General features: G+C 46.7%; 1 protein-coding gene across 15 annotated transcripts in view; it reads right to left on the bottom strand.

The window, feature by feature from the left end:
* The window catches only part of Nav1 (neuron navigator 1), a 253,771-nt gene that overhangs the window by 199,742 nt on the left and 28,747 nt on the right, over positions 1-25,282 (bottom strand). For 11 of the 15 annotated variants that reach the window (XR_003954495.1, XR_878320.2, XM_006529378.4 and 8 more), the window contains one exon: positions 23,978-24,096. The exons of 3 other annotated variants lie outside the window; for them this stretch is intronic. Coding sequence is in view for 10 of the 12 variants with exons in the window: in XM_006529378.4 (XP_006529441.1) it covers positions 23,978-23,995 (18 nt within the window). In the remaining 2 variants the exon portion in view is untranslated. Of the gene's footprint in view, positions 1-23,977; positions 24,186-25,282 lie in introns of those variants that run through there. One more of the 15 variants, XM_017319805.1, reaches the window with a different exon arrangement.

The raw sequence follows: 25,282 nt of genomic DNA on the forward strand, positions 1-25,282 counted from the left end.
GTGTCAGTTGAGCCAGAGAAGGGAAGCTCACCAAAGACAGCATTTCTGAATGTCAGCCAAATAGAAAGGGCTCACTGACTGGAGGAAGAGAAGCAGAACTGTGCTTGATTCTAACGGCTGTGTATCTGAATAAGGTGCCTTTGTGGTTCTCATACGTCCTTGAGCCTAGCACAGCACAGGAGCTCACAGAAGCACCTGAGAAAATAGAGCTCAAATGAGCAAGTTTTGGAGCAGAGACAGACACTCAAGCTGAGCCTTAGACTGCAGAGACGAGGGCTCTCCCAATGTGACTGTCTGAGGACCAAGTCACCCTGGCTTGGACACACCAGTACTCGGACACATAGTGAGTCACCATGTGAGTACTAGAGGTGCAAGCAATGTTCCATATTGCCACGTTTTGCCTTCGGGGATGTGCTAGCACGCCTTGTCTTGGACCAGTGCTTAGCTTTGTTACTTTTCTCATGCCTTTCCCCATGGAGAAGATTCAGATATTCTCTTCTCAGTGTTTCCTTTTCCAGAACCAACTGGCTGGTCCCTCCAACATACCTCCCTGAAACACAGTGGAGGCAGCAAGAGGAAAACAGCAACCCTGGGAGAGACATTGCCTTCCTACCCACTTCAGGCCGCAGGTCCTTGCTGGTTTCAGCAGGTTTCCGTGCTGGACAGCTCCCATACCTCCTAGTTCCAACCTGGAAACCTGTGGCTGCCTTCCTCCCTCCTTAACCATTTCCTGCTGTTCTGCTCCTTCCTTTACAAGACTGGGTGGGAGGCGTGGGGGGAGGGTCCAACTGCCTTTCCTGCAGACCATCACTCTCCTTACTTTCCCCGTTACCCTCGTGCCAGAGGATCGACTTTTGATACACCCTCAGGAGATAACACCTACCTCCCTGTTTCCTCCTCTCCCTTCTACTAGAGTCAGGCAACCTAGATGGACCTTGTCTCTGCCATTACCTGATAATGGGCTGGAAGGCTTGCATCACGATGACTGCACAGTTGGCCTTGCTACAGAACCACCGGAATTACCCGGCCTCTGCCAGTAGCCATTCACTGGTCTCAGGGTACCCTAAAAGAAATCCCTGTCAGCACAGACCAATGGGTGGCTCTGAGGCACCCTTCCTGCAGCTTCCTGCAGTCCCTGAGCAGGAGCTTTCTGCTGTATCTTTCTAGCAGCCACCTCTTCCTCTCTCTTTTTCTACAGTCATTCTGAAACTCCAAGCCTGCGTGGGCCAGAAGCCTATGATACGGACAAGGCAGGCAGAAGTGAGCCTCTGCAAGCTTGAGACACTGCCGTGGCCGTGGTGTGGGGCTGAGCACAGCCTGGACCCAAAATGGCTCTTTGAGGCACACATGTGGTGGAGAAACAATTCCTTCCCATAGTCAGACTTCTTAGCTCTTTGCTCTTGTCAGGCTGTTCTCTGTATAGCAGCGTACCAAAGATCTCTCCCCTCTTCCCATCTGTACTGATGTGTTTCCCCCATCCCTGAACCCCCAGGACCTGAAGTCAGACTCTCAACACCTGCTCTTAATTCATCAGCATCCTGGCGAGCCTCCCATGGCCCCAGCCCATCATCATCATCATCTCTGCAGCTGCAGCCGGACAGAAGCAGCAGGGATAGTTTTGGGAGGAGGTGTAGCTCGGGGTTGAGGGAGGAGCCGGCACTAAGACCACTGGGGAGCCTCAATCTTGAGGGGTGCAAAATGTGTACTTAAGCATATGTTAAACAGCTCTCTCCTCATTCTATCAGTAGAGTTAATAGCAAGGAGATGCACCAGTGACCACAAATCTGGTGCAGGTCCAGGGCATAGAAGCTGGGAGAACTGAGCAAAAGAATAGAAAAACAACCAGGTCCCCGACATTTGGATAAACTCTGGGTTCTGGATCTGGTGCCTCTGACTCATCTGTCGTCTAGCCGCTGCCCCAGGGCCTAACTAATTGGAGGAAAGTTAAATAGAGCCAAAGAAAACAAGGGAGATATTACAGAGCCCCAGGTTTCTGGGCTTACAGGGGAGAGAGAGCAGATGTCTTAATTTATGAGCCTGCATTAGTCTACCCCAGGGGAGAGGAAGACGCAGGCCTGGAGTGGGTTGGAGTCTGAGGGCTAAAGTGTCCCCTCTCTTACTGAAGGGCCGTGAGACTGACGGATGGATGGGCCTACAGCTGGAGTCAGGTTGGGCCTGGGGAGGGCATTCATCATGGAGAGCCTCATAAAGCCAAAGGACAGGGGGCTGCGACTGAAGGCTGCTTTTCCCACCAGAGTCTTGGTTACGACCCAAGGTCCAGGGACATTGATGGCAAGGTTAGGGGGCATCTTTGATGATAAGGACAACCTCCCTTGAGGCGCCTAGAGATCAGGGAGAGAGAGAGAAAAGATGTAACTGAGAATGACAGCGTCTGAGTCACAGGAGAGGGACACTAAATGTATTCCAATCGTCCCTCGTCTGACAGTGGAGCCTGAACCAGAGGGACAAGGGCTGACTCCTCATCCAGGTGGCCCTTCAGCAATGTGTCCCCATTTTGCTGACTGAGCCATGAGACCTGTGTTTTCCTCAGCTTCCCTGCAAGATACATCTGGTTATCTCTTCCTCCATCTTCTACCCTCCATCCTCCATCTCCATCCTCCATCTCCATCCTCCATCTCCATCCTCCTCCATCCTCTTCCATCCTCCTTTCTAATCGCTCTTAGCTATCTGACTTTGAGCACAGCCTCCCAGGTCTTTCATTCACAGCTGATACGCTCGCTAACCACTCCTCTTTCCACTGTCTCATAGGAGGAGCAGGAGACATGCTGGTGTTGGCTGTGGGGCACTAGGGAAATGATTCTCACCCACTACCAAGAGGAACAGTAAAGCTGAGAGCTGTCCAGAACTTGCTCTTTGGTCTTTTGTCCCACCACTTCCCAGTCGGCCCTGCACTTTTTCAGAGTGGGGCCCACAGGCTTTTCCCTCAAACTTGGTTGAGGCTCACATCTGCCGTAGCTGCCCCTTAGATTGGCCAACAGTAAATGAGAGGATGGCAGTGAGACGGGGATTGCTCAGTAGAGCACTGGGGGCCCGCACCACAGGAGAGTTAGTGTCCCCCATTAGGTGCCTCAGGAGACCTGCCTTGTGAGAGGACAATGGGCACTGAGAGGAGAGGTAGAGGAGGCCCACACAACCATTTCCTCGCTGCTTGGTTTGCCCGAGAACCCAGAGCTCTGCTTAGATTGTCCCAGAAGCTGAGTGGTAATGCCCCATCTAAAAGCTGGTGATTTTGACATCTAGGGCTAAACAGAGACTTGTGAGCAGGAAGTGAGTTAGCTCTCTTGCCACTTTCCCATGCTGTCATTCCCAGCTTGGAACTGTGTCTCTTCCTTCCCCTGCCTGGTGACTCAGCTTTCTTATCTTCCCAGACCCCTCATGTGGTCCAGGGAAAATGCCACCGTGAAGAGGCAGATGCTCCTGGGAGGGAGAAGTAGGAGGAAGAGATTAATGGGCCAAAAAGAGATGTTGAACCTAGGGTGGGGTCCAGGCTCCCACTCAGAGAGCCAGCTAGGCTCCGGGCAAAGCTGCAGAGATTTGCATACATCTGCATACATTTGTATATGCTTGTTTTCTCTGAGTGCCGGCCTAGTTCCCTATGGTTTCCCATTCCCTCTTCTACATCAGGCCTGTTCAGCCAGGCAGGACCAGTACCTCACCAGGAGCCCCCAAGAGGCCACTCCACTGCAACGGAGCTAAGGTGGGCCTGATGCAGACAGACACCTTGTGCATATATACATAGGGTATGTTTCCTCCTGGGTCCTGGACTAAGAGGTTCTTGTTGGATCACCCTGTCACTTGAGGCTAAACAATGACAAAAACTACCTTCCTTCTCTGTCTTTTATTTTTTTCCAGGTGCCTACATTATCTAAGAAGAAGCAGCAAATTAGAAGGCAGGGATGGAAAAAAAAGCCTTACAGGGTTTTTTACTTTTTTTTTCTTTTTTCCTTTTTGGTTTTCGAGACAGAGTTTCTCTGTACAGCCCTGGCTGTCCTGGAACTAACTCTGTAGACCAGGCTGGCCTCGAACTGAGAGATCTATTTGCCTCTGCCTCCCAAGTGTTGGAATTAAAGGCGTGCGCCACCACTGCACAGCTGGGTTTTGACTCTTACACACTTGTTATACAGCATGGCAAAAGCACGGGGCTGGAGCAGTCATTCATCCAGATAGTAGGGTCAGCTTTGTGATGGACACCATTGTCAGGGCTAGCTGGGAATTCTGCAGGGAACAGAGTGGTCTCCCCATCCTCCATCTCATAAAACTGACTGCCGCTAGCACGCAGAGAGGCATGAAGGAAAAAGATAGGTAGCTGGGTAGATGGTGCCACTGGTCCAGGACAATAAAGCCAGAGAAAGACAGAAGGAGAAGCGGGGGATGGAGGGTGGGCATGAGGAAGACAAGACACTATGGTCATCAGTGGTCCAGACATTGAATCAGAGCTGCAGCAGGCCCACCTAAAGTCCATCACAACCCCACCCTGCTTCACTCTCTGGTGCTCGAAAAGGAGGCCTGGATGGTTCAGCATTAGGTGTGGCTGGCCCAGCTCAATGACCTGTGACTACATAGTCTGACCCTTGCTGTAGCATAGACATAAGCTTCATCCAAGCAAATACTGATTTCTCCTTCCTTTAGAGGGTGCCAAGGACCAGGAAAAGGGAGACTGACTGTTTGGAACTTTGGGGAAGATGGAAATGTTTTATATCATGATTAAAATTAAACAACTGAATAATTTTGTTAAAAGCACGTTGAATTTCATTATACCTCAAAAAGGCTGCCAAAATTTCTAAAAAAATAAAAATAAAATGGAAGGCAGGAGAGAGTGGGATGGAGAGAAGGGTGAGTGTGGGTGATCAGAGGAGCCTGGATGCATTTCCTGTTCATACTGTCCTTGTAACCAGCATGGTGCCGGGTGCTTCCTAACCACACCTCCTCCACCTCACTCTCTGAACCTGTGAAATGGAAATAACATTGTCTTCTCTCCAGGGTGCTTGGGAGGGTCAAGCCACATAGCCTCTATTTGGGGTCCACTCCATAATGCCTGCTCAGATAACAGCAATGACCTTTTTGCTCACCTGTTGCTAGGTAGGCATTGTTGTAAGTGCTATACTAGGTCCATTATCCCCATTTCATGGATGAGAAAATTGAGGCACAGATGCCAAATTTTCTTCCCCTTTCCCTTTGGATAAAATAGAAAACTTCAATCTTTTTCTGTGTTTTGCTGTGATCCCACTGAACATAAATGGGCCATTATTATCATCCTTTGAACTACAAAGAATCCACAGGTAAATAAACTAAAGAAATGCTGAGGTTAACTAGGTCTCTCCCTCTCTCTCTCTCTCTCTCTCTCTCTCTCTCTTTCTCTCTCCTCTCTCTCTCTTAATTGAGATACACTTGAATGTAATATACTTTTTCCTTTTTTTTTTTTTTTTGGTTTTTCGAGACAGGGTTTCTCTGTGTAGCCCTGGCTATCCTGGAACTCACTTTGTAGACCAGGCTGGCCTCGAACTCAGAAATCGGCCTGCCTCTGCCTCCCAAGTGCTGGGATTAAAGGCGTGCGCCACCATGCCCGGCCTACTTTTTCCTTTAAACACATAATTTGTCAGTTTCTAGTGGGATCACAAAATTGTGCAATCATACTGCTTGCCTAATTCCAAAACAGCCACGTGTTCCCCTAAGAAGCCTACACCCAGCAGGCATCATCCTCTCCTCTAGTTGGAGACACTCATTTATTTTCTGTCTCAATGGATCTATCCATTCTGAAAATAAGCAGGCTCCCACAGCACGTGGCCTTGCGGGTCTGGCTTATGCCATGTGTGTGATGGTTTCAAGGCTCATGCCTGTTGTAGCACATGTTGATACTATGTTTACTTTTATGAATGAAGACTGTGCCACTGTGTTGTACACTGCTTGCTTTTTGCATCATTGTGGCCACAGGGGCCCAAGACAGAAGCAACCTAAGGGAAGAGAGGATTTCTTTTGCTTCATAGTTTCAAAGCATCTCACTTTATCATGATGGAGAAGGCACAGTGCGGGTGCATGGGGACAGGAGTGAGAGGTGGAGATGTCTCTCGTGGCACGGACCAGGAAGCAGAAATAGGAGGCAGAACCAGGAACCTATACAGGTTCACAGTTAGATTCCCACTTCTGCCCCTTAAGCCTTACTTCCTACAGGCCCAATTGCCTTTAAGGTGGAGACCAGGCACTTAAAACATGAACCTGGGCTGGAGAGATGGCTCAGTGGTTAGGAACACCAGTTTCTCTACCAGAGGTCCTGAGTTCAATTCCCAGCAACCACATAGTGGCTCACAACCAACTGTAATGGGATTTGATGCCCTCTTCTGGGGTGTCTGAAGACAGCGACAGTGTCTTACATAAAATATGTCTTTACATAAAATAAATAAATCTTTAAAAAACACACAAAAAAGCATGAACCTGTGGGGGAACATACCAGACTCGGATCATAACATATGACATATTACAGCTTATCTATTGATCATTCATTATATAATGTTGTGTCTGGCCAGACACAACAATATAATATCTACATTTTGAATTGTTGGTGCTATGAACACCTGTGAAGTTTTTGTTTAGCCATGGGTTTTCAACAGTCTTGTTGTCAGAAATCAAATGCGGAATGAGGGGTTGAGGAGATGGCTGGGCAGTTCAGAGCACTTGCTGCTCTTGCGAGGAATCTAGGTTCAGTTCCCAGCACCCACACCAGGCTGCTCACAACCACCTATAGCCCAGCTTCAGGGGGTCTGATGCCCTCCTTTTGTCTCCATGGACACCCACATGGCATACATTCACCCAGACAAATAACACATAAATAAAAACAAATATTTGAAAAATTGTCAAGTCAAATGGTATTTCTGTTTTAAGATGTGACAAAATATTTCCCAAAGCTACTATCTTGCTATGCACTCCCATCAGTAATGCACAGGGGTTCTGATTCCTCTACATTTTGCCAACTGTTCTTTTTTAAAAGATATATTTATTTTCAATTTGTGTACGAAACCTTTCGTGCATGTGAGCGTAGGTGCCCTCTGAGGTCAAAGTATCCCCCTGGACTCCCTGGAGCTGGCGACTCCTGACATAAATGCAAGGAACTGAACTCTCACCCCCTGCAAGAGCAGGACACACTCTTAGCTACCAAGCCCTGTCTCCAGGTCCCTGGCCAGTGTTTATTGTCTATCTTTTTGACAATAGCCATTGCCATGGGGGATGGGTGTTCTGCCATGTTTTGATTTATATCTCCCCAATGACTCCTGCATTTAGCATCTTCCCTGTGCTTATCTGCCATCTGTGTGTCTTCTTTAGAGACATGCCTCTTCAAATATCTTGCTCATTTTATTTTTTAAATTATTTTTGGGATAGTAGAGATGGAACCCAGAACCTAAGATACCAAGCAAGTGCTTTAGTAGCAGGCAACATCCCAGACTCTCCCTCATTTGTAAATACAAGCCACGAAGAAAGACCTCACCAACCCTGGCATTTTGTTCTTGGATATCCAGACCCCAGAATCTCGAGACAAAAAGATTTTGGCACTTTGATATGGCAGCTTAAGGAGACTAACATAAACAGCGTCACATGCGTTCAGATTGTATGCAGCCACTAATACCATCTGTCTTCAGAACTCTTTCAACTTGCAAAACAAACTGTGCATCCATTAAAAACAAAAAAACAAAAAAACAATTCTCTTTGGGGCTGGAGAGTCTGCTCTTTCCAAGGACCTAAGTTCTTCCCGGCACCCGGCACCCACATGGCAGCCACAAACATTTGTAACTCCAAACCCAGGGGCATCTGACATCTTCTGTCCTCTCTGGGACCAGGAGCACACACATTGTACATGCAGTCAAAATACTCATACATGTAAAACAAACAAACAAGCAAACAAAACCCCAACTCTTCATTTCCCTTCCTCCAAGCCCCTTGAAACTATTTTTTTTGAGGCATAAAAATTTAATTTATCACTGGAAAGAGAAGCCCATTGGACACGCAAACTTTATATGCCCCAGTACAGGGGAACGCCAGGGCCAAAAAGGGGGAGTGGGTGGGTAGGGGAGTGGGTGGGTATGGGGGACTTTTGGTATAGCATTGAAAATGTAAATGAGCTAAATACCTAATAAAAAATGGAAAAAAATTTTAATTTATACATAAATGATTCTTTGGATACACAAGGTATCAAATTGAAGCAGTAGTTTAACAAGAAAATAAATCCACAGAAAGAATTATTCAATCAATAGTAATATTTAAGACCAGAATTTCAGTGACCTATGTACAAAGAATGAGAAAATATTGTAAAATTAACAGCACGTTGTTGAACCAATCCCAAGTCATTTCTTCGGCAGTGTGAATGGCCCCACATTACTGTCAGTCAGTGTTGGAGGAAAGTGTGTCACTGTGGGTGTGGGCTTTAAGACCTAACCATCCTAACTGCCTGGAAGTCAGTCTTCTGCTAGCAGCCTTCAGATGAAGATGAAGAACTCTCAGCTCCTCCTGCTCCATGCCTGCCTGGATGCTGCCATGCTCCTGCCTTGATGATAATGGACTGAACCTCCGAACCTGTAAGCCAGCCCCAATTCAATGTTGTCCTTATAAGAGTTGCCTTGGTCATGGTGTCTGTTCACAGCAGTAAAACCCTAACCAAGACAGGCTGGTTAGGAAAACACAGATTTTTCAACATTTATTTCATTCAGCACTTTTGTAAGATTAATAAGGCTGCTCTTTCAGGGTATGGGGGTGGAGGGAAATAAATGAACTGCAAGTTACTCAAGTAGTAAGAAAGGAAACAGACGCCATTCTGAAATGGTGAGCCCATTGAACCCAGCAGTCCCTATCAGTTCTGGGAGCTTCATCTTCACCACATAGACCAAGTTGGCCAGTAGGATCCTGCTAAGGCCCCTCCCTTAACTTCTCAGAGGGCTACTACCACGACTACACAAATCTGTTCTTTATTTCCTTTCCTTAGGGTAGATTCATGCAGTGTTAGTCAGTTTGAGACTGGATCAATTCACGTACCATGTTTCTGTGATGTAGCAGGTGTCAGAGTTCCCCTTTGTGTGTGTTTGGAGAGGAAGAGTTTGAGACAGAATCTCACTGTGTAGCTCAGGCTCGCCTGAACTTACTCTTGCTCTTGCATCAATCTTCATATCTCTGCCTCCCATGTGCTGGGATCTACAGGCATATGTCACGATGCCTAGCACCCCTTTTAAAATATGCATGCATATACATATATATATATATGTATGTATATATACACACATATACACACACACATATATACACATACACACATATGCATACATACATTGTGGAAACACAAATTTTCCTTGGGGTTTGTGAATGAGGAATTTCTCAGAGGGTTAGGGATGTAGTTCACTGGTGGCCAGCTTGCCTACCATATATGACATACTTGACCCAACTCCAGCACCAAAAACAAAACAAGAAAAAGCCTCTCTGAGCCATGATTCTAGAGGACAGATGGGTTGTGCTACATTTCCAAAACTTAGCTGTCAATCACCTCTCTCTATCTCCCCTCACCAACATATTCCTCCTCCTCACAGAATCCCTGGTAAGAAGCCACAGAACACTGTGAGATCGTCTGTTCTAAGGGTTTTTCAGGACTCCATAGGAAGCCCTCCAGAGAAAACGAGGCATCACAGATAGAGGACTCTAAAGCCAGGAGAGAGCCAGCCTAAGACCTGATGTCAGGGTTGAGGTCCAAAGGGTCTGCCCAAAGCTGGAGAGACCGAGATCAGATTCCCAGAACAGCTACTCACACATGGTGCCCAAGTCAGGAAGCTTTTCCCTTACCAGTTGTGCTGGTGGTGTGGGGCAGAGGCCGAGTAAGGCTTGCAGCCTTTTGCTCGCTCTTGAGGTCTTGGTTGAAGAATATAGGCCAGCCACTTCTGTCTGGTAGATTGCCAGGGTCTGGGCTCCCTGCCAGCGTGTCCAGATTTCCCCTGATCCCTTCTATCCCTGTCTGCTGCAGTCTCTCCCCAGACCCTGTGTCTGGATGGCTCAGGAGCAGGTCCAGAACCCAGCCCATGGAAAGGCATCTGGACTGCTCCATCCTGTCAACTGCATAGACAAGCTAAGCCCCAGGCAGCTGCCGTGCGTGGACTCAGAGGACACTCTAGAAACAGGCTCAGAAGGACTCTTGGCAACTCCCAGTCACATCTGCTGCACACAAGCACATTCTAGGCTGAGCCAACTGCCAAGTTAGTACTAGAGCCATCTCCAGGCCTCAGTTTACCCAGGAGGCAACAAGAGTCCAATGCATAAAGACTACCCAAACTTCTTTAAGAGTCTTCATGCATATCTTAGGCAATCTTTCAGAGTCACAGTGAGACGAGAGGAAATAAGGCTCTTTCTTATTATCAATTCCTTCCCATTTGCAATAAAACTCCAGAGAAATGAAAGGATTAATATTCATCACCTTCATCTTTTACTAGGCTACTTTCCTTTTCTTTCTTTTTTTTTTTGTTTGTTTGGCTTTGGGTTTTTGTTTTGTTCTGTTTTGTTTTTTCGAAACCAGGCTTCTCTGTGTCACAGCCCTGGGTGTCCTGGAGCTCACTCTGTAGACCAGGCTGGCCTCATCCCATACTTTATAGAGAGATCTCCACCTAGCTCTGCCTCCCAAGCACTGGGATTAAAGGAGTGCACCACCACTGCCCGGCTGGCTCTTTTCTTTGTGCAGTTCTATCTTGTAAGGAAACATAAGCTTGTCGTAACAGGGCAATAATTTAACAGCCTCCCAGGCAAAGGTAACAGCACCCCTGAAAGAGCCGGCAACGTGGTCCAATAAGTGTCATCCTCCTTACTTCTCACACTGTAAGGTCATTGGCGGTGAGATCTCTCAGCGGAAAAGCATTTTGGGGAATATCAAGCGGAATTCTCTAGAGCTGCAGAGGAGGAGGAGAAATCTAGAGCAAAGTGCTTGCTACAGGACACATTGTGAAATGGGTTGCTAGATCCAAGTGCCTTGGACCGTTCAAGCCCCTAGCTGCTGTGCTTTCCCAGGCTTCTTAACCCTGGCTGTTAGTTTACTTACTCAAATGCTTCATCTCCAGGTGTGGCTTGTGATTCCTGAAAATATTATCAGCCATGGTAATAGAAGACTGGCGACAGCTACCGTAAAGAGCTGACAACCTAAATGACATCTTTCTCATCCCCGTTAGCTTTCTTGGGCAGAAGGGGAGGGAAGAGAGGGTTTATAGGGCTCAGGAAAGGCAAACTATTTGCCCAAGGTCACCCAGTTGGCTGAAGGTCATGCCAGGACCCTCCTACCAGCCCCAACTGCTTATTCACCCACTTCCTTTGGCTTCTAGGCACCTCGCTCCAGCAGGGAAGGAGTTAATGCCAACCTCTGTTGGCCTCTGCAGGTGCTGCTCTTGAGGGAAAGCTTCCTAGCAGAGTCTGCAGATAATGCAAGCAGCAAAGATAACGAGCTTTCTGTTTTAATTGCAGAGGGGAGACAGGGTGGGCTTGTTGGAGGGCTTGGGTAATTAACACAGCTGGGGCACAGGGCTGATGAGCCCTGGATGGGGCCTTGCCCCTGCTGGCTCCTCTCTGACAAGCACAGAGATCAGGGCTATTATACCCACATAGCGGGCCTGGCGCAGCATGGGCCTGGCCAGGGCACACAAAGAAATCAGCCAGGCAGAGAGGAGGCTGAGAGCCACCAAATGGGCTGAGCCCCAGGCGTGCAGAGCCACCATGTTTGGCCTCATCTAGACAGCTGGACTGCTAGAGGATGGCTAAGACCCACTGTGCCAGGCCTTAGGCCTAGCACTCAGGATAGAGGCTGGGGATGCTGAGGGGCAAGGACCAGCACTGAGAAGAGCCTGAGACTAGACTGCGCTTATGAGTTTGGAACTTAGGTGCATAGGCTTGGTGGCACGCTTCTACAATGCCAGAAATTTGCAATTGGAGGCAGGAGGATGAGAGAGAGAAAGAGAGAGAGAGAGAGAGAGAGAGAGAGAGAGAGAGAGAGAGAGAGAGAGAGAGAGAGAGTTAGAGTTAGAGTTTGAGAAACGAGAAGGAGAGCATTGAAGATTGGTTAGCAGTATGTCAAGGCTAATAGCTCTCCAGTTAAATAGCCAGAGCTGTTGCCTAGCACGGGACCTAAGCTCAGCACTTTTCTGAGCAAAACTCTTTCATGCTCTCCTACAGTCCCAGTCCTAGGGACCGTTCTTCTTGGGTCAGCCAGCCTGGCTGGGCCAATGGCCACTGTGCTGTGTGTTCTCTCTGGGAGCTGGGGGTGGGAGTCTGCAAATTGCCCACACATCTACTCTCTCATATGCCCTGACTCTATCCTTCAGGGCAAGGCTGGCTGGCCCTGGCCTAACTATGTCAGCTCCGAGTCAGCAGACTTCTGCTAGCAGAAGGCACCTCCAAGACATGAAAAGAAGGAACAATCCTCTCCTCTGCCTCAGAAAGCATCTAGCAAGCTCCAAGACATCTTGCTTGCCCAGTGCCTCCAAGATGGCTCCAGATCCTATAGGGCCCAGTTCCAGTCTGTCTAGGTCTGCTGGCTACTTCCTCCTCCTAACTCAGCTCCTCGGCTCTTCTATAACTCAGGTAACCAGATACCTGTGCCAAAAGTCCTCTTGTAATAAATAAGTAGTTTCTCTAGGGTGGTGGTCATGCACACCTTTAACCCCAGCCCTCAGAAGGCAGAGGCACGCAGATCTCTGTGAGTTCAAGGCCAGCCTGGTCTACAGAGTGAGTTCCAGGACAGCCAGGGCTACAAAGAGAAACCCTGTCTCCCAAAACCAAACAATAACAACAACAAAATGATACAACTGATAGAGAAGCGAGCCAGGCTATGCCCAGCCTTCCTCACGCTCTCTTGCCAACTTCCATGGTTCCTCCCTGACCATGCACGTGTGACAACTCTGTTCTTGTTCCTCTGTGTCAGTCCTCTCAGCCCTCTCAGTACATTTCATTTGTGCACGTGTGCACAGGTGTGCTTGCCCATGAGTACACACATGGAGGCAGGAGGTTGACACGGAGTGTCTTTCTTACCACCTTATATTCTTTTATTATTATTATTTTAAAAAAATTTGAAGCTCACTGTATAGCTCATTGGTCTAAAACTTGCTGTGTGGACCAGTCTCAAACTCACAGATATACACCTGCCTCTGTCTCTAAAGTGTCGGATAAATAGATAGATAGATAGATAGATAGATAGATAGATAGATAGATGACTGATTGATTGAGATGGTGACTGTCACTGAGCTTGACCCTGTTTTGACTAGACTGACTGCCCCCAAGGTCTTTCTGTTTCTGTCCCTCATCACTGCGCTAGATTTACAGGTGCAGGCTATCACTCCTGGCTTTTCTTTTCCTTCCTTCCTTCCTTCCTTCCTTCCTTCCTTCCTTCCTTCCTTCCTTCCTTCCTCCCTCCCTCCCTCCCTCCCTTCCTTCCTTCCTTTCTTTTTTCCCTTTTTCGACAGGATCTCACCACATAGCCTTGGTTGGCCTGGAGTTTGATATGTAGAGCGGGCAGAGCTCAGACTCACAGAGACTCCCTAAAGGTGTAAGCCACCACGTCCTGCAGGATGCCTCTGTCCTTCACCTCTAACCTCTGTTGTTAGAGTCTTGTCCATCTGACATCCAAACTCAAAACCTCTAAAGCTGAACTCATTTTCTTTCTTCCCTTCTCCACACCTGGCATCCCTTCTCTTAGTTGGAGCCATGTGTCAGGAACCAAGCTCTTCCCTTCTCTCTTAGCCACTGCATCCTGTGACCCTTGTCTCCTAAGTAATTGGATTCACCCTTGCCATCCGCTTCCACCACTGTGTGTTGAACTAGCCCTTAAGCCGGAAGAAAAGCCCACTAGCTGGTTCCTTACATTGACTTCTTGCATTGACTACTCTTGGAGACCACTAAGATAGGCAGATCTGGCCGATCGGTTTATATATAAATCCCTTTAAGGATTGGCAAAGTAAACAATACCTCTGTGCCACACTCCCTACCTCTGCTATCTTCGGGTAAGTTACATCATACAGACACCTTCTCGGGTCATCCCTAACTGGGTTAGTGGGGAACTTCGAGAGACCCCTGCTGTTTGATGCCCTAAGCCTTTGTACCTGCTGCCTTCTCTGATAGAATGCCCAATGTCATCAAGTCTACCCAGAAATCTGTTTATTTGGCTCAAACATAATCTATCTCCTCTAAGAAGCCATTTTTGACCCTATTCTGTCCATCCCAGGTAGGATGGTGTCATGGTTTGAATATGCTTGGCCAATGGAGTGGCACTATTTGGAGGTGTGGCCTTGTTGGAGTGGGTGTGTCACTGTGGGAGTGGGCTTTAAGACCCTTATCCTAGCTGCCTGGAAGTCATTATTCTGCTAGCAGCCTTCAGATGAAGATGTAGAACTCTCAGCATCTTCCGTACCATGTCTGCCTGGATGCTGCCATGCTCCCACCTTGATGATAACGGACTGAATAGCTGAACCTGTAAGCCAGGCACATTTAAATGTTGTCCTTTATAAGACTTGTCTTGATCATGGTGTCTGTTCACAGCAATAAAACCCTAACAGATGGTAACAACATCCCTTTAAGCTCTGGTAGCAACTCAACTTTTCCAACCAAATTACTTGTGGATTGAACATGGTAGGAGGTCTTTTTGTTCTCATGGTCTTTCATCTGCTAGACTTTGAGGTCTCTGGACACAAACAAACATGATGATGATGATGATGATAACAACAACAACAAATAGTTTAATTTGTCTTTAAGTGTTGCCAGAATGATTGTTCAAGGAATCATTTGAGGAGGATGAAGCGGTGTGATGGTTAACCTGACTGGATGAGGAGGAGTTGGTAAAACACAATTTCAAGGATTTTCTCTAGAACTGGTATCTGGACACATGGATAAAAAGAGCTGGCATTACCAGGTGTGTGTGTGTGTGTGTGTGTGTGTGTGTGTGTGTGTGTGTGTGTGTGTGTGTATGAGAGAGAGAGAGAGAGAGAGAGAGAGAGAACACCATTCAGTTAACTGAAAGTTCAAGTAAACAAAAAGGCAGAGAAAAAATGAATGTGTATTCTCTCTCCACCTTCCAAAGTTGGAGAACACGCCTCTGATCCAGTCCCTTACCATCAGGACCCCAGGTCTCCTGGTCTGTGGGCTCTGAGGTTTGTATCTGTATCCTCCTGGTGTCCCAAGACCTTTGGCCTTGGATCGAGCCTTATACCATCAAGTTCTTTAGTTCCAAAGCCTTTAGATTTGGACTCAGCCACACCCAGGTCTCCAGCTTGCAGGCAGCCTGTTGTGGGACTTCTCAGCCTCTGGAATTGTGCTGGCCAAGACTCCTTGTAAATGCCTCTTGCATGGATATTTTTATCCATGTCTATTTGTGTCTTCTGTTGGTTCTGATTTTCTAAAGAACTGTAACTAAAAACAAGCACTTCCCCTGATTTCTTCCACTAAGTAAAACTCAAAACTCTGGACTTCATATATAAAGCAAACATAAGGAGGCTCTGAAGGGTACCAAGGAGATGGCAGGTGGAGCAGGGACCTTGGGGTTGGAGGGACAACATGGTGATGAGCTTCCTGGCTTTGATTTTGTTTCTTTGTTTTGTTTTGTTTTGTTTTGTTTTGTTTTGTTTTGTTTTGTTTTGTTTTGTTTTGTTCTGGTTGCTTCATATACCCCAGACTTGGAACAAAATGACCAGTTGCTTAGAAACTCCACAGAGTATGAACAAGAAAAACCTCAACAAGAGTCTGCCCCCTCTAGCTGAAGACTGTTAGGAACTGTTTAGTCTTTTCAACCCCTGTGGGAAAAATCATGGCCCCACCTTCACTATACCAAAAAAGGCCATGTGGGGAGCTAGAACCCACCCTTGCCAAGCAGTGATGCCATCACCAGCAACCCTCTCAAGGTGAAATGAGAGGAATCGGAGTAGCCCAACTTCCATGCCCTCCTGCTGGCTTGAGACCGGGCTTCTCGGCCTTGGTGGAGAAGACCACAGGCAGATAGACTTCCAACCCCACCCAGCAGGAAGGAGGTCCCTCCTCTGGCCCACCAGGTGACATCAGGAGAGGCTGAGTAGTAGGTGGAATCCTCCCTCTCCCTCCCACCAGGGCAGCACTGATGGCCAAGAAAACGGGGAGCCATGGAGGAGAGCCAGATGGAACATTTTAAACTACAACTGTGGTAACTGAAAAACAGAGGCCCATAGACAATGAGATCAAGAGCTGAATCGATGGGGAGAGAGAGCAAAGAACCAGTGAACTGAAGGCAGCACAAGAAATACTAGACTGAATGGCAGAGAGAAAACACTAAAGAAGCCTTAGAGGCCTCTGGGAATATAGTAAAAGATCTAGATTTTATGTCATGGGAGTCTCAGGGAGGAGCTGGAAAGGGATGCTTTTTAAAGGAACTACTGTTAACCAAGCAAGAAGCACAGATTTACAGGTGCGAGGGAACAGCAGATGCCAAAAGGAGAAACACAGATAAATCTATGATATGACAAGCCACAGTTAAATACTTAGAACCAAATGATGAAGAAAACAAATCTTGAAAGCTAGACAGGTAATACCAGCCCTCATGAGGCTGAGGCGGGGCTATGGCAGATGGGCTACATCAATGCAAAAAAAAGGAAGGTAGATGGCTCACCAGTTTGACAACCACAACCCAGGGACAATTCCAGGACCTATATGATGGATGGAGAGAACCAACTTCAGCAAGTTGTTTTCTGATCTCTAGTTCACCCACTGAAAGTGCACTCCTCTGTGTGTGTGTCTGTGTGTGTGAGTGACATATCCAATAAATAAATGAATAGATAAATAAATAAATAAATAAATAAATAAATAAATAAATAGGTATAAATATGTTTTGCAAGTCTTGAAATTCTTAAAAGACACATAGTTCCCCTTTTCTCTCAGGAAACTCAGTTTCTTGTTGAGAACCCCAAGGGCCAGAAGGAAGTGGGGCCATGTTTTTCCAGTTCTAGAAGAAATAAATGACTCACTTAGGATCCAATAACTGGTAAAATACCCCTTCGGAAGTTAAAAAGAACAATCAAGAAATTCTCAAATAAAGAACAATTAGGATAATTTGTCACCAGCAAATAAACCAGAAAAAAGTTACTAAAGGAAGCTTCCCGAGCAGGAAGGAACAGAACTGACACTCAGAAGTCTACCCGTGCAAATATGCCCAACTGAATTTTATGGATTCAATCAATCTATTAAAGCTATGCTGAGGCTCAAACTTGCAGCCTCATGCATGCTAGGCAGAAATCTACACTGAGCTACACCCCAAGCCCAACTGACTTTTTTTTTTTTTTTTTTTTTTTTTGGACAAAGCTATCAAAGTAACTCAGTGGAGCAAAGAGCCTTTCCAATGAGTGATGCTAAAGCAACTGAATAGAGATGTGGGTTTAAAAAAAAAAGAACTCAGTCCTATGATAATAACCGAGGGTAGAGGAAGTTTAATCCAGCAACATGGCTGCTCTGCCAAACCTTCTAGGTCTGTGTGATCCAGCTGAAATGCAGACTCACCGCACACCTTGAGTCCCTCTGGCTAGAATACAGATGCGCCCTTACTACACACCTTTAATCCCAAACAATGTAGGTAAGGTTAGTTTGTAGAAGGAAGCAGCCATGTTTGAAAGTGATTTCTAGGGGCTAGAGAGGTGGCTCAGAGGTTAAGAACACTGACTGCTACTTCAGAGGTCCTGAATTCTGTTGGAGTCTGCCAAAAGACCCTCACTCACAAAGACCACAGAGACTGCCATCACTGCAAACCGCAAGAGGATTTTTTTATTAATCTAATGCGTTGGGGACCCCCTCAGCATGCAGGCAAGAAGAAAGACCCCGCAGAAAGAAAGAACACACTTTTTATACCTTGTAAGGGGGGCAGATTTAGGCAATAGGGCTAGCTGGCTCATTTTCATTGGTGTAGCAAGTAACCTTTTCAGGCATTGGTTGGTTTGCATAGGGTGACTACCTTTGGCCTAGTGACTCATTCTGCTTGCCCTTATGGTGGGTTATCAGCAAAGTAGCAGTACATTTTGAACTTATGGGTCAGCTATTAAGGTCGCAGCTATTAACAACACAGCTATTAATGTCATGGGGGATTCTAGCGACAAGGTCAAGGCAGTTTGTGTGGGTTTTTTTTTGTTTGTTTGTTTGTTTTTTTGTTTTTTCAGAATTCAGTGTGGGGCAGGGTAGGGGAATTTTTCTGGGAACTGCTAATCTTGTTTTGGCAGCTGCAGGCTTAGTCCGGTCATTTTGACCACTATGTTTCTGAAAGTCCCTTTGGGGGTGGGTGGGAAGGGGCTGGGTGGTCTTGAATTTATTTTGGATTCTACAAGTTCAATTCTTAGCAACTACATGGTAGCTCACAACCATCTGTAATGGGATCTTTTGGTGTATCTGAAGACAGCTACTCATATACAAAAAATAATTTTTTTTTGTTTTGTTTTAAAGAAAGTGATGGGCTGGAGAGATGGCTCAGTGGTTAAAGAGCACTGACTGCTCTTCCAAAGGTCCTGAGTTCAAATCCCAGCAACCACATGGTGGCTCACAACCATCTTTAATGAGATCTGACACCCTCTTCTGGGGATGTCTGAAGACAGCTACAGTGTACTTACATATAATAAATAAATATCTTTTTTAAAAAAAGAAAGTGATGTCTAATTGAGGGGCAGACAAAGTGATGAAATGGAGAAAGATATGACAGAATGAGTCAGAGGTAGGTTATGTCTAACTCTCATGAGGACAGGAAAGAGAAGCTACTTAAGAGCAACTCAGAGTCAGTCAGTTGAGTTCAGTACAGTAGAGTTGTGTCGGTTCAGAGTGGGTACAGTTGATTTCCATTCAGTCAGTGCAGTTTGCATTCAGTTCAGTGACTTGGGAGTGCAGTGGGGTTATGTTCATTCATGAGTTCATGTACTTCAGTGCAGGTCAGCAGTTGATGCCAGAGAATAACAAGGAGCCAGAAGATTAGAAAGTATTGCCTGAGTTAATTTGAGGCCAAGCACAGCAATTCAGTGAGAAGCTGAGAGAAGCCAGATTGAATCAGTCAGCTTGAAGAGGAGTCTGAGCCAAAACAGCTGAGTTGAACCACCAGCCAGAGTTCAGAAAGAGTGAGAAAGGGTGAGCTTGTTCAGCAGTAAGCCTCCAAGATGGCAATTACAGCTGGCAAATAAAAGTTATAGCGTTTACAACTCAGAACAGATTGTGGACTTAAATGTCACATATGAAGCTATGGGGGGTGGTAATTTGGGGAGGAAAGGTATACAAAACCATCTTTGAGGTCTGAACCTAGGTGAAGAGTTCCACACTTTGAAAAATATATATATATATAAAATTTTAAAAAGAACAATGAGTTAGACTTTATCAGAATTAGCTAAGTTTGGTCCCGTGTGATGTCATATACCTAATCCCAGCATTCTAGAGGCTAAGAAACCATGCCAGGAAGACTGGGGTTGAGGACAATCAGAACTTCGTAGAGGGAGAGACTGGGTGGTGTTTTTTGTTGTTGTTGCTTTGGTTTTTGTTTCTTAAGAACCTTGGTTCTATATTAAGTCTTGGTAAGGGGGCCTGGTTGGGGGGGGGGGGGAGAAAGGCTACAGAGTAGGAAAAAATATTTGCCAACCACTGAGCCAACAAGAAGTTAGTGGATCAAATTCACAAAGAACTCTCGAAACTCGTCAGTCAGTTAACAAGCAATTTAATTAGAAAACGGGCAAACGAGGATTTGTTTCATGAAAGAGAACATACAGATGGCTAAATAAACACATGAAAAGAAATTCAGACTCACTGCCCAATAGAGACATGGAAATTAAAGCCAGTGTGAGCTATGTCTTCTCACGTGTTACAATGGCCCAGATTTCACAGTATTGCCAATGCCAGAAGCTGCCGAGGAAGAAGAGACACTGGGTCACCCCAACACTGTGGATATGTTAAAAGTTCTACTTGCTTTGGAAAATGACTTAGCAGTTTCCTTAAAAACTAAACACACGCCAAGAGAAACCCTGTCTTAAAAAAACAAACAAGCAAGCAAACAAGAAAACCAAAACCCAAAAAAGCCAAAACTAAACATACAATCTAACAACTGTGTATCCCAGGGAAATGAAGACTTTTATTTAGAAAACCTCTATGCAAATGATTTTTCTAAAATTATTAACGAGGCAAAACTGGAGGCAACTCCTATATCCTTCAGTGATAAACAAATTATGCTACAACTGTACATACTAGAGGATCCTACTTAGTAATTCCAGGAAGGAACAGCCTACTGCTCCATTTAACCCTGAGAGACAGTGCTAAAGAGCTCTCAGCTCAGCCATTAAGAGCTCTTCCGGAGAACCCATGTCTGGCAAGCCTGTAACTCCAGCTCCCACAGGACCTACTGGCACCCTCATCTGGCCTCTGCAGGTACCTGCACACATGTGCCACGCACTCATGCATGCACATAAAATAAAAACAAATCTTTTAAAATAATAATTAAGAAGAAGAAGAAGAAGAAGAAGAGGAAGAGGAAGAGGAGGAAGAAGAAGAAGAAGAAGAAGAAGAAGAAGAAGAAGAAGAAGAAGAAGAAGAAGAAGAAGAAGAAGAAGAAGAAGAAGAAGAAGAAGAAGAAGAAGAAAAGAGGCCATGGATGAATCCACAAAAGGGAATTCCAGGGGTCTTGAGGTCATGGACAATGAAGTACCCCAAGTCTGGTAATGAAGGACCAAGATACACATAGATGCTTTCTAACCTAGGGGTCCTCTCCCTTCCACACCTGTCCCCACCCTTCAATCCTTTGTAATATACTCAAAAACAGTTTATTGAAGAAATAGTCCCAGCTCGACCTCAGCTTTGGGTCTGCCACCAATCTGCTTCTCCAAGCATTCAAAATCACCTCTAACATCAGGCATCTGTTTGTCTTTATTTAGGGTTAGCCTCTCCTTCTGGAGAGTTCTGTTACTTCCTCCATCAGTCTAGGGGCAGTTCAAGGGCAAACATCTTCATCATCCAGCCAGCACCCTTCACTAACCCGCAGCCCCACCCCACTCCTACCTACTGCAACAGAATCCAATACAAGGTCTGCTGAGCCCAGTGCATTTTGGTGTTTCTAAAGGTAGATGTCAATAAACACTGGCTGAGTTGTTGACTTAGCCATCCATAAAGTCTGTAAAGGGCAGGAATAGAAGGCATAGCTTAGCAATTCATAGGCAAATGGCCAAGAGACAATGAGTCTAGGAGACAGAGGGTAGTGAGGAAGGAGATAGTAAGGACAAATGAGATGGGCTCAGGAGTCCCACAGAAATGCTGGAGAACCCCCCCCTGCCAACAAGCACTTCTGTCTCTCTGTCTGTCTCTGTGTCTCTTTCCCTGTGTGTGTCTCTCTTTCTCTGTGTGTCTCTGTGCCTCTTTTTGTCTGTCTGTCTGTCTGTCTGTCTGTCTGTCTGTCTGTCTGTCTGTCTGTCTGTTTTCAGTTCTTTCCACTATTTGGTCCTCAAATTCTAGGAAAAGGGAAACACAGGAGAACAAGAAGTCCTGGGATTTACAAACACATCTAAGGCCATAAAGGGTTGTTCAGCCATTCATCTCATTTTGAAGTAGGACATGGAAGGTAAACTCCAGCCAGGATGGTGTCTGGTGTCAAGTACTCTTTGGGAGACCCTGCTGTCCCCAGTAGAAATGAGATAAAGACCTGGACACACCACAGCTCTCTGGCTTTTTGCTGGAGAGGGGCGTGGCTCCATCTCCCCAGCTTTCTGTGTTTCCTGCCAAGTGCAGGTGATGGTCTGCTCAGCAGAGACAGGACAGTGTGGGGCTGGCCACAAGCCCCCTCACCTCCTGCTCCTTCTGTCTACCACACTGATGGGCTCAGTGATAAGTGGGCAGGTGGGACAGAACCTCCTTGATGAGTGGTTGAGAGTTCTGGCAACAGGAACACGGTTGGTCACGCCAGGCTCCTCGTGGCTTGATGTGGACAGAAGCTGAAGTTTGCCAGCCTCCCACGAGCTCTAGAAGTTATGGATCTCTGACATGCCCTTTTGCTCTGAAGTTAAGCTGAGCAGGCTCCTTTGTTTAAAAGGGAACCCTGAGGGCCCTGGGTGTGGTTAGCCTCTGAGAACTCTCTGAGTCCACACTACCAGGAGTACTGGGCTTAAGGTGTCCTTGCTTCCTGGGTGTCTACCTTCTATTGATGATTACCATGCCCAAGCCCGGCATCCAGCAAGGCCAGCTTTCAAGGCACATCCTCCATGGAGCCGCAGTCCCCTTGAACCCCTCCAGCCTTTCACTGGCTTTCAGCTCCAACTGTCCTGTCTTATACTTTAGAGTGCAAATGTCTCTTTGACAGGTGGTGAGCCCCTAAAACTAGGGTCACCTCCTGCCTACTCTCCTGTGCCCAGCCCTGTCCTCTGCACTGGAGAGTGCTCAGTAAACATGCAAGAACCGAACCTAACTGTTTGTCCAAAATGGACAAATTATTTCCCTCACCTTGCAAACTGCATGTGTGGTTTTGGACGCCAAGTTCTTTTAATTGGCATAAGAGCCACTCTTCTTGAGACAGGGTCTCTCTGTGTAGCCCTAGCTGTCCTGGAACTCACTCTGTAGACCAGGTTGGCCTCGAACTCAGAAATCCGCCTGCCTCTGCCTCCCAAGTGCTGGGATTAAAGCTTTTCGTCATCATCCTTCTAAAGGAAGATACGAGCACTGTCCTCATTTTATAGTGGCTCAGAGAGATAAACTAACTTGTTCAGAGTTATGCATTGACTAGGTAGAAACACCTTGAACTTGGCCAGAGTCCACACTCTGAACCATGCTACTATCACTAGAATCTTGTAGACGAGGACTACTCTGGACTGGGAGTCTTGAGACTGTGTGGTCCCTGGCTGGAGTCTCCTACAAGTTTTCTCTTCACCCAGCCTGGCGGTGAGTCTGACATCATTCTTCACTAGCTACCTTCTGGGAAATGTGAGTTCTCAGAGTCAACGGAGGCCTACAAGATAGCAGCCTGAAGCTCACTGCTGAGCTGAGAGACCTGGGGTTTTTGTGTCCATGCCCGGGGCAAACACATCTGCAGCAAACCACAAGCAAAGGGCAGACTGGGCAGGTACAGAAGACCTTAGGCCTCTGTCATTGTGGAAAGTTCTGATCTGAAGACAGAGAGTCAGGGGTGATGGGACAGAGACAGAGGGAGAAATGGAAGCTCCTACTCAGGGGCCGTGCTAGGAGGAGGTGACCCAGGGACAAGCATGGTGTATGCACTCACCTGGGACCACACAATCTCTCAAAGATTTTTTTTTTCATTTTCCTTCCTTCCTTCCTTCCTTCCTTCCTTCCTTCCTTCCTTCCTTCCTTCCTTCCTTCCTTCCTTCCTTCCTTCCTTCCTTCCTTCTTTTCCCTCATCTCTCCTCTTTCTACTCCCTCCTTTTCCTTCTTTTCTCCTATTCTGTATGTCTCTCTCTGTCTCTCTCTCTGTGTCTCTCTGTCTCTCTCTGTCTCTGTCTCTCTCTGTCTCTCTCTGTCTCTCTCTCACACACACACACACACACACACACACACACACACACACAAACCTCTTTGGGGTTACAGTCATATTTGGGACATCAGTACTCCAGCCTTGACTTGATGACCTGTTATGTGGTATCCTTTACAACAGAGGGTCTGGTCTGAATGATAAACTCCACAGTGACACCCCCTCGCCCCCATGATTCAATCTGAGCCTGACTAACACAGATAGATAAACACTACATGGGGTTGAAAATGAAGTTAACTGTTTGCTTCCAAGGGACAAGTTCTTCTTCCACAGACTGTCCAGTGACATTGGTTTCAGATGAACTTGTGACTATGGGGCTGACAGCACCTGGCTCAGGCTTCCAAAAGAGAAGGACAAAGATGGGTTCAGGAATACTGATAGCACGCTACAAAAAAAGAAAAGTAGTTCAAGAACCAATGGATACAGTCATTCCTCTCCACAGGCCCCAGAATCAAAGATACAAAGACAAACCTGTGTCTGCCCCTGCATAGCTCAGAAACTGCTACTGGCTGCTTCAGTGGGTCTTGCGATGGTATCTTGGTTGAAGGACAGCCAAGTAGAACTGTCCATTTCCCTGACGACCTCAAAGGCTGAAAGAGATCAGAATCCAGGCCAGCTAAGTCCAAATCTTCACCTTGCTGAACGTGTCACTGCTGTTCAGGGAGCTGCAGAAGCCAGCTTGGCTCAGGGGCTCTGCAGGCTGGGGCTGTTCTGCACACTGCAGCAGAAACCCAGAATGGAGCACGTGTGTGTGCCTCAGTCCAAACATCCCAGCTCCCCCAGTCCCTCACTCTCCACCCATGAGTCTGTTCTTTTCTCTCTCAATCTCTTTTGGTTGGTTTGTTTTTCTGTATAGCCTTGGCTATCCTGGAACTCATTCTGTAGACCAGTTTGACCTTGAACTCATAGAGAACTGCCTATTTCGGCCTCCCAAGTGCTGGGAGTAAAGGCAGGCACCACTGCCACCCAGCCCTGTGATCACACGTCTGGTATTGTGTGACTGACCCTAACGCTTGTGTCCTTCCTCTGTGATACGCAATTCCGAAGAGCACATTCTTTTTCTATCTCTCTGTATACACTGATGATCATTTATTTGAATAAACTCCTGAGCAATCCCACTTTAAGAAGAGAATAAACAAAGCCAAATTAGGAAGGGAAATTGAAAAAAGAAAAATATATATACATATGAATAAAAACTCCAGGAAAACAGAAAGCCCGCTTAGGCTCCCAGCTCTTGATGGTGGATGACTGTGAGCATGCTTCTGGGCTTCCACAGCTAGAGACTCAAGAGGACAGGGCTGGGGAGCTCACCCTGGGGCCTGCTCTGCCTGTGGTGTCATTGTAGCACAAAGCCTGGGTCCCTAGCCGGGTAACAAACTCCCAGTCTGCTGGGCCTGCTTCCTCCTCCAGTGTCTGGAGCCTGGCGGTGGAGCCTGGTGGTACCTAGAACTCAGAGGATGCTTTGCAGAAGCCTGTGGTTGGCCCAAAGGCATAGTAAACCATGAAATGAAGGGGAAGAGAAAGACAGTCATTTCTCTGTCGGGCACCGATTGACTGGGAATCCTGCCTGTTAGCACATCTATCATCTCACTTAACGCCAGTGGCTGCCCCTTCTACTGCCTCTGCTTTCCTCCCAGGGCAAAAGAGTCTGACGCCCTCTTGACTACACTGCAACTGCTCAGACTTGCTGGCTTCTCCAGAGATCCAGGAACCAGTTACCCCTGGATGCACACGGTGTGTGCTGCTCACTCTTTTGAAACCACTGGCTGCCAGTCC

Source organism: Mus musculus, chromosome 1 (assembly GCF_000001635.26).
Source record: "Mus musculus strain C57BL/6J chromosome 1, GRCm38.p6 C57BL/6J".
Taxonomy (NCBI): Eukaryota; Metazoa; Chordata; class Mammalia; order Rodentia; family Muridae; genus Mus; species Mus musculus.